The 13,988-nt window shown below is 36.5% G+C and overlaps 1 protein-coding gene across 2 annotated transcripts in view; it reads left to right on the top strand.

Annotated features, from left to right (window-relative positions):
• The window catches only part of ubr1 (ubiquitin protein ligase E3 component n-recognin 1), a 36,989-nt gene that overhangs the window by 3,256 nt on the left and 19,745 nt on the right, over positions 1 to 13,988 (top strand). The window contains exons 3-19 of one of the 2 annotated variants that reach the window (XM_081394156.1): positions 830 to 908; positions 1,072 to 1,182; positions 5,371 to 5,498; positions 5,577 to 5,715; positions 5,801 to 5,863; positions 5,962 to 6,085; positions 7,314 to 7,421; positions 8,190 to 8,278; positions 8,420 to 8,518; positions 8,979 to 9,136; positions 9,226 to 9,325; positions 9,418 to 9,546; positions 11,109 to 11,289; positions 12,438 to 12,499; positions 12,595 to 12,705; positions 13,678 to 13,743; positions 13,860 to 13,961. In XM_081394156.1, coding sequence (XP_081250282.1) covers positions 830 to 908; positions 1,072 to 1,182; positions 5,371 to 5,498; positions 5,577 to 5,715; positions 5,801 to 5,863; positions 5,962 to 6,085; positions 7,314 to 7,421; positions 8,190 to 8,278; positions 8,420 to 8,518; positions 8,979 to 9,136; positions 9,226 to 9,325; positions 9,418 to 9,546; positions 11,109 to 11,289; positions 12,438 to 12,499; positions 12,595 to 12,705; positions 13,678 to 13,743; positions 13,860 to 13,961 — 1,849 coding nt within the window. Of the gene's footprint in view, positions 1 to 829; positions 909 to 1,071; positions 1,183 to 5,370; positions 5,499 to 5,576; positions 5,716 to 5,800; positions 5,864 to 5,949; positions 6,086 to 7,313; positions 7,422 to 8,189; positions 8,279 to 8,419; positions 8,519 to 8,978; positions 9,137 to 9,225; positions 9,326 to 9,417; positions 9,547 to 11,108; positions 11,290 to 12,437; positions 12,500 to 12,594; positions 12,706 to 13,677; positions 13,744 to 13,859; positions 13,962 to 13,988 lie in introns of both variants that reach the window. The other variant, XM_081394155.1, reaches the window with a different exon arrangement.

Here is a 13,988-nt window from a genome sequence, read left to right as displayed (position 1 = left end):
GCTCGTTTCGTGTCTTAGGCCATCAATGTGTACTTACGATGGGGAATTGTTTAATTTGGACGATGGGGAATTGTTTAATTTGGACTCTGTGCATGCTCTTTGAGGGGGTGACCATAGACCTGCATGATATGACTGTCAGACAAGAACGGTTTGACCTAAAAATATCAAAATTGAAACTACTGCGGAAAAAAAGACACCTAAAGCTAAAACATACCAAAATTTAATTTCAAAGTGAACTATCCCTTTAACAGATGAGCCCAAGCCACTGTTACTAACTCTAAAATGTCACTTTAGAAATAGCAACAAGGAATGCTGAGTCGCTTCATTGAAGCTTCTTGTATTATTTAGAGTAATGAGAGAGAGAGATCGACTAAGCAAGTGCATTATCTGCTTCTAGCTGATATTCTTCAAGTCAATCTTATATTCATAATCATAAATTCGGTTTGAATGTCTGCTGAGGAAAGCAATATCTTTGTCCTTTTAACAGTTAAGGGGATTTCCCATGACAGCGCTAGTCAATGCATTTACAACCTTGTTTCAGTCACTTTCGCTATTAACGTCTTTGCTACTGACTTCCTCATAAAGATAGTTTTTGCAACCATCTAATGTTGTTATGTAACTTTTACTGAAGTCGAAATCAAAATCACTAACGGACCCTTTCTCAATATAAATCGCATATTTGAGGTATAAATAAAATTAGTTTTATTATAATATATAATATATCAATGAAGTGTCTATAATGAGTTTATGAGGAGCCCTGTTCAATGTATAGGTTGCATTCGACACTATTGCTTTCCTTGCCTTGAATCATCCTTATATGTATCTCCAGGGACTGTGCAATAGATCCCACCTGTGTACTCTGCATAGAATGCTTCCAGAAGAGTGTGCACAAAAGTCATCGCTACAAGGTACTCATCATCATCATTATTATTATTATTTTTTTTATGTTTATGATATAGTTTTTTTTTAAATGTAATTACAAATTACATCAAAATTAATATTTTTTTTATTCTTATATATTATGTTATGTATTTGTTATTATAATTATTATTATTTACATTGCGACCGCAGATGCATGCTTCAGCAGGAGGAGGTTTTTGCGATTGTGGAGACTTGGAGGCTTGGAAGACCGGACCCTGCTGCTCTCAACACGACCCTGGCACTTCAGTTGCTATGGAAACGGTACAGTTCATTCTCCTGAAGCTTATCGATGTAACGATTGTTGTAGATTTTTACCGTGAACAGTATTGTTGAACTAACTTCCTGCCTTGAGGTCAGAGGAGCTGTTCTGCCCCTGCGTTCGCTAACCCCCAACCCTCCCTCCCTCCCTCTGTGGGAAAACGGAGTGTGTGGGAAAGTGACACGCAGGAGGGCTGTGATGCAAAACCAGCTGGAAAAAAACAAACAGACTACAGGGGTAGAAGAATAAGTAAAGTCTTTCGTGAGAGAGTTTGTTGTACAAGTAAATAAATGTGTTAGAATGAAACTAATAGACTTGGTGTTTAAGGGTATAAATCCCAGTATTCCATCAAAAGCTTGGATGCTCTGATATGGGATGTAATCATGGCAGATTTCTAGCTGTGTGCCTGGATTTTGGCCTGGAAAGCAGATGGTCTGTTTCAGTGGTCAGATAATTCAATAGATCCGCCGTGATCAGATCAGGGTCTAGATCCACACTCACTCACCACATACTCACCTTTGTCGGAAAACAGCAGGTGGCTTTTTGTCTTTGACACCCTCAGGCGAGATCTAAACATGCACATAATGAACATGACAGATTGGCATTAAACCAAAACAACAATCATATCATATCCTGCTCAAAGGGTCTGCCATGTTTCGTGTCTTATCTTTTTGCTGCACAGTCAATTTATGAGCACTTTTGGTTCCTGAACTGTTTTATTGGAGTGACTGGCTTTTAGGAGATGTTACTGATTGTGATGTTCTGGTGGTGTTCAGAAAATTAAGGATGTTTAGAAGGTTACTGCATTACGCCTCTGGGAGCTTGACTTCTTGCCAGATATCAGACAAATATACAAATGAGAATAAACAACACTGATGTTATTTTTGTGATCTTCCCTCTGTGAGCCTGCTGTCCCAGTATTTAGCAGAATTCCCAAGCTGTTCTTTTCCACACCGTGAAAGTGAATGGGGACTACGACTAGAGCTATCAAGCTCCATAAACAAAAATAAAGGCATCATGAAAGTAGTCCACATGACTCGTGCACTGTATTTCAAATCTACTAAGGTCATGTGAGACAAAGGCCACAGTTTAAATCACTGAAAATCTTCTCATCCACTCGAGCTCTGAAATTCACATTTTCATCAAATTGACAGACAAGGGTGTCAGTACGTAGCTGAAAAAAGGAAATGAGCGAGGAAACTCATTTCTTATTTCGGCTACGTACTGACACACTTGCCTGTCAGTTTCTTCGATGCGGCGTAAGAATGATTTTGTCTTGGCCAGCGCTTGCCCTCTGACTTCAGGGAGAAACTGCTGTCTTTTCAGCGCTATGTGATCGGGTTAAGGAAAAAACATTCCCATCCCCTGGATCAGATAGGTGATGTGATCAAACACCTGTGCTTTTTGACATGCTAATGCTTTTAATGTACCGTATATACCCGACTATAAGACGACCCTGAATATAAGACTACCCCCCCATTTTCCAGACTTATTTTTGGGACAAAAAGAGATTTTTGTGGAAAAAATCTGGTTTTCAACAGAAAATAATTTTATTTGAAAATTGCAGTGATAATTCATTCTCTCTCTTCCAGCGCGCGCACGCACCTTTCTCTATCTCTCTCTTGCGCTCTCTCTCTCTCTCTCTCTCTCTCTCTCTCTCTCTCTCTCTCTCTCTCTCTCTCTCTCTCTCTCTCTCTCTCTCTCTCTCTCTCTCTCTGCGTCTCGCGCGGCAGAGAGGAGCAGCGTTTTAATTCAGTTAAACACAGAATGTTGCTTCTCTGATTTTACATGCAAGTATAGCCGAAATCATTTGTCTTAATGGGTCATGTTTCAGTCACTATTTCATATTTATTCAATTGTTCGTTCTCCCTTCCCCCCCGTGATTTTGTCTATATCGCGAATATAAGACGACCCCACATTTTTCAGCCTATTTTTAGGACAAAAACCTCGTCTTATATTCGGGTATATACGGTACATAAAAAGGTGAGAAATCCGTCATTGTAAAATCTACTGGAAATGACTATAGCTTATTGTTATGGTATGCCATAAAGTGTCTATTTCACTATTTATTTCACTATTAAGTGTTTATAATCACTCCACCCAAGTCTGAGAATATATTTCCCAGTATATGTATACGGTTAGAAGATGGCTGTGTCTCATGTGACCATTGTTATTTGTACATGCTGTAGGGTTGGGCGGTATTACGGTAATATCGGATACCGCGGGATCTTAAAATAGCACCGGTATCAGTTTCAATACCGTCATTACCGGCACTTATATAGCCTATAATATATATAATTTATTTATTGCCTAAAAAATGCTTATGTGTGGTTGCAGTTTGGCAATATTTCTGGTTCCAACCGAATGAGAAGGGAGAGGCGGTAAATACTGATGAGGCAATTTGTAAATTGTTCCATAAAAAGGTGACCGCGAGAGATGTAAACACCTCTAACCTAATGTCGCATCTCGGAAACTACCACCCACTCACTGCTGCCAGGATGCATTTTGTTCTCGAGTTCATTAAATAAGCGCATTAAGTTTCGTATTGGTTAAAATATTATAATGTTATTTTTTCCATCTTTCTTGATTATGAAAAGTGAACAGCACAAATAAGATGGGATGCATCGGGAGTCAGACGATTTGACCACTTCAATAAATTTCGTTTTGTAAAAGGCCTCTTTAAAACGAATTTCGTTTTGTATAAATTCTATCTTAATTTTAATAAATTTTTCATCAACCAATTGCCTATATATTTAATATAATCATGACATGATGGGCGATGGCATGCCGCGGTCACTTTAACCGAAACTTGGAGATGGTGATCGTCAATTTCTTTAAACAAAACAATTCAAAACGAAAAGAAATATAGGGTAGCCTCTGATTAATCCATGATGTGCATTTCTCTCTATGGCGTTCACAGAGATGGCGATCGTCAATTTCTCAAAACGAAAAGACAAAGGCCACTCTGATTATTTAATCCATGATGTGCATTTCTCTCTAGGCGCGTTCATACGGAGATGTGATCATCAATTTCAGCAAACGAAACCATACAAACCGAAAAGAAATAGACTAGCCTACTCTCTGTAATCCATGATGTGCATTTCTCTCTATCGTTCACTATGGAGATGGTGATCGTCAATTTCTTTAAACGAAACAATTCAAAACGAAAAGAAATATAGTCTGATTAATCAATGATGTGCATTTCTCTCTATATGCGCGCTCACTACAGAGATGGCGATCGTCAACTTCCACCTTTGCAGAAAAGTTTTATTAAAAATCAAATGGACACGCGTCACCGGATTACAAAGGCACTTCTTGCTTGTTGCACGCACACAGTATTATGTTGAATAATGGTGGGCTCGGGCTCATAATAACAATGCCGTCGGCCGGACTCAGACACAACGTGCACGGCTTGATTTTTTTTTTTTTTTTTTTTTTTTTTTTTTTTTTTTTGCCCGATCTGGCATTCAGTTTCTGAACTGTGTAGGCACAAACCAACAGTTTGGTGACGCCGTCTGAGCCCATTATGTCATAATTTTTAATTAGTCACGGTAATACCGTATACCCCGGTAAAATAGGGAGGGGGTTTGACGGTATCAAAATTCGAATACCGCCCAAGCCTAACATGCTGTGACTATACAAATCACAAGGAAAATGTTGGCGTTATTTTGTCACTGATTGGGAGCATTATGCTAGCTGGAGCCATTTACCTCCAGTCTTTGTGCTAAGCTAGGCTAGCGGTGAGTGCGTCAGACAGAGTTACGGCATGCACAGAGATGAAAAGTGTATGAATGGACTTATCTAACTCTGGGGGATGCAGTGAATAAGCTAAAGTCCTAAAAAGTCGGCGTGTTTCTTTAAGGGATGTAGAATATGGTCATGCAAAATAAGGCATTAATATGTGCTTTTTAAGTACTAATAAACAGCCAATGTCCTGGTAATATGCATGCTAATAACAACTAGTAATCGTGTGAATTGGACCTTAAACTAAAAGGTTACCGAAAATTATTTTTAAATAAAAGCATTTTCTTCCTCATCTTATAATCAGGGTCGTCTCATATTTGGAACAATACGGTAATAGATTTTTGTAGTTGTGAACAAAACCAATTGTTTACAAAAAGTTTAACCATTCTGTGAACAACTAAAAACGAAAGGACTCTCAGTGACAGTTGCCGTTATGTGTGTCACAGGAAGAGTGTGTGATGGATCCAGGTCTTCAAGGAAGGGCTCAGACGCTGTTCCACCTGTTGTTGCGGTACACGGCGGACATGCTGGTTTGGGAAGAGAACAATGAACTATCAGAAGAGCTGAAGCCAAAGTGAGACATGCAGTTACGTGCTCCAACTTCAGCAAAAAAAAAAGGTTAAAGGTTAATGTTATTTAATACTGTGTTTAGAGTGAAAGAAGACACCTACTTTTGTGTGCTCTACAACGATGAACATCACTCATATGACCACGTCATCTACACACTTCAGCGAGCAATCGCCTGTGACCAGAATCAGGCTCAAATCTACACTGCACTCATTGACAAGGAAGTGAGTTTTCTTAGCATCTGCTTTCCACATGCTCTTGTATTGTCAATGCACAGACTTTTCAATTGTGCCGTTATTATGATGTCAGGGGCGGAAAGCAGTGAAGAGAGGTACCCTCAGATCCTGTCAAGACGCCAGGGATAATATCAAGGTAAACATACATGTACACTCTATATACACTCATTTGGTTGTTTGTAGATGTAACGACTATTTCAAATTTGTTAACTCGTGTTTGAGTTTCCTGTGCAGCGTAACTCAGAGCACATTATCCAGAGACCTTTGCGGGTGGAGATTCTTCACACTGCTGTTATGGCCCATCAGACCTTCGCCCTCAGACTCGGCGCATGGTTCCAGAAGATCATTGGCTACTCAGGTAGACCATTTAGGACTCGTGCACTAAGGACGGGTTCTTATTCATAACTGTTCCATTTTTAAAACGATGTAATACTGTTCACAACAGTTACATTTACACGGCGTTCGTTTCATGGCTGCAGTAAGCCCTTCTGAATTTATAGTGCAAACATCGATTCAGCCCTTCTGAGGGTGTGTTCACACTTTTCACACTCTGGTGCGATTGCTCTGATAGTGCAGTTGGTGCACAACAAATGAACTCTGGTGCAGTTCGACTGAAATATGAACGCAACACGGACCAAAGACATGTAAACGAAACAACAACATGACATGAATTCTCAAGCATACAGTCGTTTTTTCTCTACATAGTCGCGATTTGGCCATCACAGTTCGGTACAGTCAAGTCATCTTCATTTATATAGCGCTTTTAACAATGTAGATTGTTTCAAAGCAGCTTTACAGAGATAAACGTATAATTTAAGGTAACAGAGATTGTTTTGGCTTTATAGCGGTTCTTTGATAAAGTTATTTTCCAGCTAAAGTTAGTTTTGATTGATTCGCTTTCGTCGCAACGATCATTTGTTATTAAATTAGGGGCCACTAAGACGACACCGTTCTCTCTACACAGACTTTAAACGCGGATGTACAGGTGTCAGAACCGCGTCTCTTTGCAGCGGATCTTTGTTTGTGTGTGTATAATGGAGGAATTCCTAGTATACTTTAAAATGTAATTTATATCTGTGAGGCAAAGCTGAGTTTTCATCAGCCACATTACTCTTCAGTGTCATTAGTGTCTTCAGTATCACATGATCTGTCAGAAATCATTTTCAGGATTTCTATATTCAGGATTCATTGAAGAATAAAAAGTAGCATTTTTGATTTCAGAATGATTTCTGATGGATCATGTGACTGAAGACTGGAGTAATGATGCTGAAAATTTAGCTTTGCCTCACAGAAATAAATTCTTTATTGAAGTATATTAAAATAGAAAACCATTATTTTAAAATTGTAATAATATTTCACAATAGTTTTTTTTTTCTGTATTTTTGATCGAATAAATGCAGGCTTGATGAGCATAAGAGACTTCTTTCAAAAAAATTAAAAATAGTAACCGGTACTGTATAACAATAATCTGTATGTATTTATACATTTTAATATATTTTTTTCCTTAAAAGAAAGGTAACCAGGGTTTTGAGACTGCTTATTTTTATAAAAATGTTGAGGTTTTGTCCTTGTCGTTGGTTCTGTAGTTGGCCTCAGGGAGGTGTTCTGCCAGGTTGCTTTGGAGCCGGACGCAGAAAACGATAAACTCTGCTTGATCAGTCGACTCATGCTGCATGATGCCAAACTTTATAAAGGTAAATATTGCAATCTCTACAACAGGGGTGTGTGATATACTGTATTGATGATAATCCTGATATTTAAAAAATTAAATATCCTTACGTTAATAAGGGTTGTCCCAAAATGCTGGTATTGGCGATAACAGTAGTATTTAAAATGAGTATACATATGATTATTTGACACGTAAATGGACAAAGACATCCTGTAGCTGAACAAAATGCAGATATAGAGACATTTTGACTGATCAAACATGAAGAGAATTTACACACCATTGCGACAGTAAATGGTTTATCTGTGTTCTTCAAGCCATCTCGAGTATTTTCATAAAGATAATGTATATTTATAATACAGTGCCAACAGTGCCTTTATCTCCATATAGAATACTATAAAATTACATAATTTCTGCCTCATTCTGTGATAAGAAGCCACATCAATTCACAGAAGGAAGTTATTTCAAACTGGTTTTCATTAAGTGTAATTGTTCCTTTTGAATGCAATGGTGTGATTCTTCAAAAAAAAGAAAAAAGGATACATTTGACCGATAGCATTATTATTATTATTATTATTATTATTTTAAATATTTCTATATTTTATTATATAATAATCTATAATAATTATCATTATTGTGAATTCTTTTGGCCATGATTATCATGTAGTGAAAAATCTGGTATCGTGACTGACAGCCCTACTCTACAATTAACGTTCAATAGCCTGAAAGCGTTTAAAATCTGGTTAGATCTTCTAAGTACTGTCTCTAAATCTTTTTTTTTTTTTACTCTCCTCAGGAGCCCGCAAGGTCGTCCATGAGTTAATTTTCACTAGTTTACTGATGGACACCGAATACAAGAGGCAGTTTGCCATGAAATTCACAGAGGTATCATTTTGCAGCTGCATATCATTTCACATATATTTTAATGTTTAAGTAATATTGTAGTTGTTGTTTTACACTTGTCACATGCTTGGCATTAGCAAAAACAGCTGAGATGAGGTCTAACGTGTGTACATCATGTCTCAGCACTACAAGCAGCTTCAGGAAGACTTCATCAGTGATGACCATCAGAGGAACATCTCCATCACAGCCTTGTCTGTGCAAATCTACACTGTTCCCACACTGGTATGATGAACGTCTATCTGAAAATTACAGCAGTCATGTATCTAAAATGTGCAGCGTTTTTCTGTATCCAGAGATCCATTGTGTTCTTTGCATTTATCGGTTTCCTACTCATAAATGCAATTAAAATGTAAAAAGTAATTACAAGGAAACTCAGTTTTGTATGTGTTAGCAACTTAGCATACAGAATGTGAGAATGCAGTCTGATCAGAAATCAGGCAGATCTTGTTCAACTATTGGACACAAGTTGTATGGACCATAATACATATTAAAATCTAAAACCTTTTTTTTTCTCTATAAAGAACCTTTTGTGCATTGAAAATTATAAAGGTTTGTCATGGAACCGTTCATGCTAATAATAACCCTCTGTTTTTAAGAGTGTGCTGTAAGTAAATGAAAGAAGAACATTCATTTAACTCTATTTAAAGGTCGAAGGCATTTAACATTGTCGTCTTTTTTTCAGGCCAGGCAGTTGATAGAGGAGGGCAACGTCATCAAGGTCATTATAGACACTGTAATGGAGATGATGCGGGAACATCTGGACAATAACCACCGCTTCCACTTCCAGGGCCACAACCCCGACAAGTTCTTCCGGGTTCAAGTTATCTTCCATGACCTCAGGTCTACACACAACCCTTGAATTACAGAACATAATAACAGCTCTGTTTAATTTTGATCAGTTGGCTCAATTCAGATTTTGACGTCATCAGGTACATTCTCATCAGTAAGCCCTCTGTGTGGACGGAGGCGATGAGGGTGAAGTTCCTCGAAGGTTTCTGCGTCTTTCTCCGCTTCCTCTGCTGTATGCAGGTGATGCTTTCTCCCATCAGAAGGTTATTTGCCTGAAAGTCTGTGGTTTGGTTAGATCTGTAGCTTAATTGAATCTCATTCTTTGGTGACAGGGGATGGAGGAGGTCAAGAGGCAGTTTGGTCAGCATGTTGAAGTGGAGCCGGAGTGGGAGGCGGGTTTTACCCTCCAGATGCAGCTGCGCCACATTCTTGCCATGTTCCAGGACTGGTGTTCATCTGACGTGAGTCACGGCTTGTCAGAGATCTTGCTTTTCTGTGCTGCTTTTTTAGGATAAGATACATAAAAGTAATTGATGATAGGGAATATTGTATGTAACATGATTATATAGTATGAATATATTCAATAAATACACTCCCAATTAAAACTATTTTACATTGTTCCTTTCAACCTATTTTGGCAGAACATCTGTGGACATGTATGACTGCCGTGAGCTCCAAAAACCCATTTGACTGCATTCCTTTTAAAAAACAAAACTAAAACAGTAATCTGTTTTCATTAATTAGATTTTTTGACATGCTTTTAATATTTTATATATATATATATATATATATATATATATATATATATATATATATATATATATATATATATATATATATATATATATATATATATATATATTCTAACATATACAGTTTGTATGCACACTAATGTATAAAAGTAAATGTAGTACAGCTAAAATATAATTTGATTTAAGTACCATTTACTACCATTCAAAACTTTGGGTTCAATAATATTTGTAAGGTTTTTGAAAGAGGAAACTAATAATTTTTAGGATTCTTTGATAAATAAAAAAGGATTTATTTGAAAAAGTTGTTGTAAATTTAAGAACTAGTGACCTGTTACAGATATAATAACCGTCCATTTCAAGATAACATACATTTAAATAAAATATACCTAACCATCTGGACAGTTTCATATTGAATAAAAATGTCATATGTAAAAAAAAAAAAGAAAGAAAGTCAAATATGTCAAGCCAATCACAATCAATTGCCCTCCAAAATCAGACAAGGTTTCTCTCTTGATTTTGACATTGCAGTGCAAACTGGTAATTATTGACATCATGAAAATCCAAACTGTTAATCACTTAAGACTCTACGGCCAACAAAGGAAGTGTGGATGGTCTTTTTTGTTTTTTAATTTTGTCGTCAGCACATTCACTCATAATTGACGAATATTTTCAAATGTTTCACTTTGTGCCACCAGCTGCAAAGTACAATGTGTGTGCAATCGTCAAGTCAAACTATTTCTAATTTTCTCTGTTACAAAAAAACACTGTGGTAAAACAGATTGTGCTTTATTACCATCGATTATGTTTTATAATCATACTCATGGAAAGAATCAATCATGTAAAAATCAACTTCACCGATTGACTCCCTGTAATGCTGAGACCAAGTGCTTGAATTCTCCACAGTTTACTTTTCAAGCCTTACTGTTGCTTGACTGATTATCTTACAAATTGTTTATCCACTAGTTAATGAATGACCTGAAAATGTGACACTGTGTGGACGTGTGCGTGTGTGTGGCCCTGGTAAACCTTACGTTGTGGTGACAAAATGTACCCACAAGGACTGCAATACTATAAATCTTTGACATTTTTGGTCCCCATGAGGAAAACAGCTTATAAATCATTCTAAATGATGTTTTTTGAAAATAAAAAAATACAGAAAGATTTAGTGAGGGGTGTGTTTAGGGGATCGAATACAGTTTGTACAGTATACAAATCATTATGTCTATGGAAAGTCCCCATAAAACATGGGCGTGTGTGTCCTTTACCCACAGGAGCGGGTTCTGCTGTTGGCGTTTCAGGAGTGTCACAGAGCTCTAATGTCCTGCACCAACCAGCCGTTCCGCAGCGAGCCGGCGGACAGCTACATGTGCAAGCAGATCCTCCACTCACGGCCGTACAAAGTCTCCCAGGAGCCCGTCTCCATCCACCTGCCCATCTCCAGACTACTGGCTGGTTAGCAGAATTGTTGAATTTCTGTATCAGAAGTCATAATTTGCGGGGTTTCTCACGGGTGATGTTTTGAAATGACACAGGAAGTCATGTCTGCGGTTTCTTCAAAAATTGCAGTGTTCTTGCATGAAAGAGATGATTTACTGTTTTTCAATGCAACCACATTCTTTTATTTTACATTGTTCCTTGTTCCTTGTTACATTGGTCCAAACTATTTTGGCAGAACATCTGTGGACATGTATGACTGTGCCTTGAGCTCCAAAAGCCCGTTTGACTGCATTCCTTTTAAAAAACAAAACTAAAACAATAATCTGTTTTCATTAATTAGATTTTGTGACATGCTTTTAATAGATTTTGTTTTATATACAGTATATATATTCAAATTTGTTTATATATTATATGTATGCACACTAATGTATAAAAGTAAATGTAGTACAGCTAAAATATAATTTGACTCTGATTTAACTACAATTTACTACCATTCAAAAGTTTGAGGTCAGTAAGATTTTTTTTTAGTCTCTTATGCTCAGCAGGGCTGTATTTATTTGATAAACAGTCATATTGTGAAATATAATTACAATTTAAAATAGTAGTTTTTTTAAACGTTTAATTTAAAATATATTAAAATAGAAAATAGTCATTTTAATTGTAATAATTTATTCCTGTGATGGTAAATCTTAATTTTCAGCATCATTACTCCAGTCTTTAGCGTCACATGATCCTTCAGAAATCATTCTGATATGGTGATTTTGTGCTCAAGAAACATTTCTTATTATTATCTATGTTGGGAATAGTTGTGCTGCTAAATATTTTTTAGATATTTATTTCAAGATTCTTTATTGAATAGAAAGTTTAAAAGAACACCATTTATTTATATAGAAATATTTAGAAATCTTTTTGTAAAATCTTTCATTTATTTATTTTGTCTTATTTATTTTTAAGGCTTTACTGTCACTTTTGATCAATTTAATGCATACTTGCTAAATAAAAATCAGTTTCTTTTAAAATAAAAAAACAACATCAAAAATGTAGAGACCCCAAACTTTTTAATGGTACTGTATTTCCATACATCATTTGAACTCATTGATCATTTTTTTGTTACTTCAGTAATCTCTGGCTGTTATCTAACCCCAGTCTGAATCTGCTCTCAGGTCTATATGTGCTGTTGTGCCAGACTGGAGCAATCCAGTACCTCCCTGATTTTGTGGATCCTGTAAGTATAGCATTAATTAATAAAATTAACCTGTAATGTGTGTAATTCTAGCACTATGGTTTATAAGTGTGTGTGTGTGTGTGTGTGTGTTTCAGGTGCAGCTGAACTTCACTGAGCTAGCGGATCAGCCCCTGCGCTGTGTTGTGTTGGCGGCTCAGGTCGGTGCCGATATGTGGCGCAGAAACGGCCTGTCACTCGTCAGCCAGGTGAGGGCGACACTAATTCCAAAAAATGTTTTAAAGCTTTTTCACACATCAGATGTCACTAAAAACATCAAAGTAGACAGTAAAGTATTTGTTAGTACAATAGCTAAATTCTCTGAAAAACCTGAATAACATGATCAAAATCTCAACATAACAAAATCTCCAAATAAAAACTGTTTGATCATCAACTGATATTTCAAACACATCCGTAGTTTCATTTTAACATCTTGTAAATTTGGATGTGGTGTGTAATGTCTCTTAATGATTTTTGATGCAGTCGACATTGTATTAAATTTGTAAGAAAATATACATGAACGTATGTATTGTATATTTGAGAAGTGAAAAGGACAAAAAACACACTATGTAACACAATTCAAATGCACAAATTTAAAGGGGTCATATGATGCTAATTAAACTTTTCCTTTAGTGTGTAATGTGTCTGTTTGTGCATGTATACGATCTACAAAGTTATAAAGCTCAGACTCCTACAAAAAGATTTATTCTATCTAACAGAGAACACTGATCCAGATCCACTGTGAAACATTCTGCTCAAATCATGCTTGCAAAGTTTGACTCTCTGACTCGGGGCTGAAAAGATACGGTAAAATCGATGACATTATTAACTGTGTGTTTACTGTTGCTTAAAGCTGAAGCTTGCGATTATGGTAAAGGGGCGTTACATTTCCGACACATGCTTGAGCTGTTTGGCCAATCACAACGCACAAGGTCAGCTGGCCAATCAGAGCGCATTGAGGATTTTCGGAAGAAGGGGCTTTGTAGAAATAGAGGAGCTGCAAAAATGTACAGTATGTCAAAACTAATAATTTTTTAAACATTATGGCGTCTTAACCTATCCCAATAATCTAAAATAATAAACTTTTAAAATAGCTTCATATAACCCCTTTAAATACACAGGTTGTGTTGTGTCATTTATGTATTCTAACTTTGGCTGATGTGTGTTGGCTCTGTTGTTAGGTGTATTACTATCAGGATGTTAAATGCAGGGATGAAATGTTTGATAAGGATGTTATGATGCTGCAGGTATGTGCATACAATCCTAAATGTATATTATAAAATAATAATGATAAAAAATATAATATAATTCTAAAATTAATACAAATATATTCATATTAATGACATTTTCTGGCCAACCACAGATCGCTGCTTCCAAAATGGACCCCAATCATTTCCTCATGCTTGTTCTTTTGAGATTTGAACTTTTCGATATTTTTAATGGCAACTGCTCCAGTAAAGATCAGGTGAGTAAGTTGAGATCAAAAATTAGA

This window comes from Scardinius erythrophthalmus (assembly GCF_964197995.2).
Source record: "Scardinius erythrophthalmus genome assembly, chromosome: 19".
NCBI classification, from domain to species: domain Eukaryota; kingdom Metazoa; phylum Chordata; class Actinopteri; order Cypriniformes; family Leuciscidae; genus Scardinius; species Scardinius erythrophthalmus.
This window is presented reverse-complemented; position numbering and strand designations above follow the sequence as displayed.